Below are 2620 nucleotides of genomic sequence, written 5' to 3' on the forward strand. Positions count from 1 at the left end.
GTTAGAGAGGTATTGTGTGATATTGGGCGAGCAATCGGGGAGATATTTGCAAGGCAGACCATTGTATAGCTTTCAAGGTCGGTGCGAGGGTTTGTGGGACAGCGCGGAGTATCGATGTTTCCCCTGATCCGAACGCGACGAGCAACCCCTCGATGGAAGAAAAGTGGATCGATTCTCCGGAGACGATTCGCTCGCGCGGTACTCTGTCGCTCGCTCCCCAGACCCGCGTAAGTTTTGTTGGAAAACCGTTCGTAAATGATAATTGATGGAGGGCAGGAGTTGCCGCGGTCGACGAATCGGCTCACAGTTCTGTATTCAGAATGTAAATACATATGAGGAGAACGCCGTCCGAATGATAAGGAATAAAAAACACAGTCATTGGAAAGAGAGGGGAGTCTTCTTTCTCGGAAGCCGAGGAACTCGCGACCACGTCACTTTCATCCCCTGGAATGAAGGATCCCAGGGGAATCGAGCACTAAATTTTACGGATCTCGCCACAGGGTTGATTGAAGACAAGCTACTGAGCTTGAACCTTTTATTCATCTTCAGTTCAGAACTTGCTCGGGCTAGGAGATTCTACATCTCACCGATCAAAAATCGGGGCACATGTGGTGTCGAACATGGACCGCCTCCCGCAAGCTTCCCCAGGAAACGGGCTCGCCTGCAATGCTCATATCACTAATGCACCCAACGAGATTTTTCTGTGCTAAAATGACACCTCTATCCGCGGTGTACGGGAGACCTCCGATATAGAGAGGGCCTCTTGTGAGCTCGTGTTCGGGAGGTAATGCAAAGCTTTCCGGCGCTGATGTGACAACAGGACGTTCGTCATCCAGTTGTAGCCAGACTTGACGTAATCCGAACGAAGCTCGCACGGGATGCCAATCGCGATTGCAATTGAGCGTTGTATTCGCTCGCAAGGTCAAGGGATCCTTGATCGTTCCGACGTCCAAAGCTGCGACGAGCTGTGGGATATGGAGAGAAAAGGTGAGCTTTCATGCAATGTCTTGGGAAAATCTTTCCGGGAAAGGAAAACAGGCAGACACCCAGCCTGAGACGAAATGAAATTGCCGTCGCTGTCAGAAACTCGAAGGGCGCCGACACAGAGTTGAGCGGGACCCATCGGGCCGCAGAGAACAGGCACGAATAAATAGGCCTTCGGATCAACGCTCGGAGTGGAATTTGATGACCGAGTAGAAGGGGGAAATGTAGGCAACATCAGTTCAAGCGAGGCGAAGGGACGGACGGCCATTAAAAAGGATTTCTCTAAGAGATACTCGTGTACCGACGCGACAGCTGCCTCTGCCACGTGACTTCAGCTGTTCTGGCACGCTTTCGCGGAACGACGCCGACGGCGGCGCCCAGTCCGCAAGGAACAGCTCGAGAACGGGAAATACAGACTACTACCTGCATCACTGGAATCCGATCAAGACGTTTCTAATACCTGTCCGTTGAATATCTCCAGAGAGAATGTCGGTCTCTCCGATTCGGATGTATATGAAACGAGCACAGCGTCCTTCGCGTTCGTTTTAATATTCAGTTCCACGCGGACCGTTTCGGCGAATTCGAAGCGTTTGGCTGTGAAACAGCGGGAAACTCAGACGAATTCTAGATGAGAGAGTAGAAACCAGAGGAGCCCCGCAGCGAGCTCGTCGAGAAATATTACTCACTGTAGGTTGCGTATGCGTCCCCTCGGAAATGGGCGCCTCGACGAGTTTTCGTCGGACAAGGACCAGCGTTGTACCTGGTGACCCTTGTCGAGGTCTGCATATCGATTGTCTGCCCGTTCAACTCGAGCTTCGACATGCAGCCGTGCACGGACGACATCGACTGTAATTGACTTCAGTTTAGAGGAGGCTTTGCGCGAGCGAGTGCTTCAGCCGGCCAGGCTGCAGTCATCATGCAGGCGGGAGCTCGAGCAGACCCGCTCAACTCACCGGATCCGACGAGAAGCCGGCGGTAGTCAGGACGGACATGGGCAAACCGCCCACGTACAGCGGGGCAGATACGGGCATGTTCCTCTTAACTTCCACAACTCCTTGCTCCACGTCGTCGACCTCGAGTGTGACCGTCTCGTTCGCTTTGCGCACGCTCACCTGAGCGGAAAAGAGGATCTATTATTTCTGAAATCACCGGTTTCATGCGGCTCGCTGTCGCCTTCCCCCCGCTTTCCGTTGATTTTATACCATCGTCAGAAGCACCCGCCGCAGAGGTTATCATGCGTACATGGGCCTTACAGCGGCGAGCTGTCCCCGATTTTTGGGAGGCTGCCCTTTCATAACACCTGCACTCCCATCATGTAGTTATGCAGCCAGAGGCGCTTCATGAAGATCGGATTGATATATTTCCAATAGCCATTGCGCTGGCAGGTGCACGACAGCTAGCTCTTTCCCCCGATCCCAATGAATCGCAAGACATCAATGGTCATACCCCGGAAGCCGTCCGATAATCTATTTCGTCTCCAAGATGCCGATACAGTGAACTCCGCTTTATGGGAACACCGGTCAATGAGATCCTCCGCTTTTAATCGGATCGCTCTCGGAGTGTTCCGGTCAGAGCGTATTTTCCGTCGATTCGAGCTCCGCTTAATCGGATCCTCCGCCTATTCGGATCGAAATTG

At 52.8% G+C, this 2620-nt stretch overlaps 1 protein-coding gene across 1 annotated transcript in view; it reads right to left on the minus strand.

Moving 5' to 3' along the window:
* Positions 1-590: 590 nt before the first annotated feature.
* Positions 591-2620, minus strand: part of wb (wing blister) — a 16376-nt gene continuing 14346 nt past the window's right edge. The window contains exons 34-37 of the mRNA XM_029110503.1: positions 1938-2096; positions 1671-1830; positions 1445-1578; positions 591-965 (exon numbers count right to left, since the gene is read on the minus strand). Of these exons, the coding sequence (XP_028966336.1) occupies positions 591-965; positions 1445-1578; positions 1671-1830; positions 1938-2096 (828 nt within the window). The remainder of the gene's footprint in view (positions 966-1444; positions 1579-1670; positions 1831-1937; positions 2097-2620) is intronic.

Source organism: Galendromus occidentalis, unplaced genomic scaffold, assembly GCF_000255335.2.
Source record: "Galendromus occidentalis unplaced genomic scaffold, Mocc_1.1 scf7180000076600, whole genome shotgun sequence".
Taxonomy (NCBI): domain Eukaryota; kingdom Metazoa; phylum Arthropoda; class Arachnida; order Mesostigmata; family Phytoseiidae; genus Galendromus; species Galendromus occidentalis.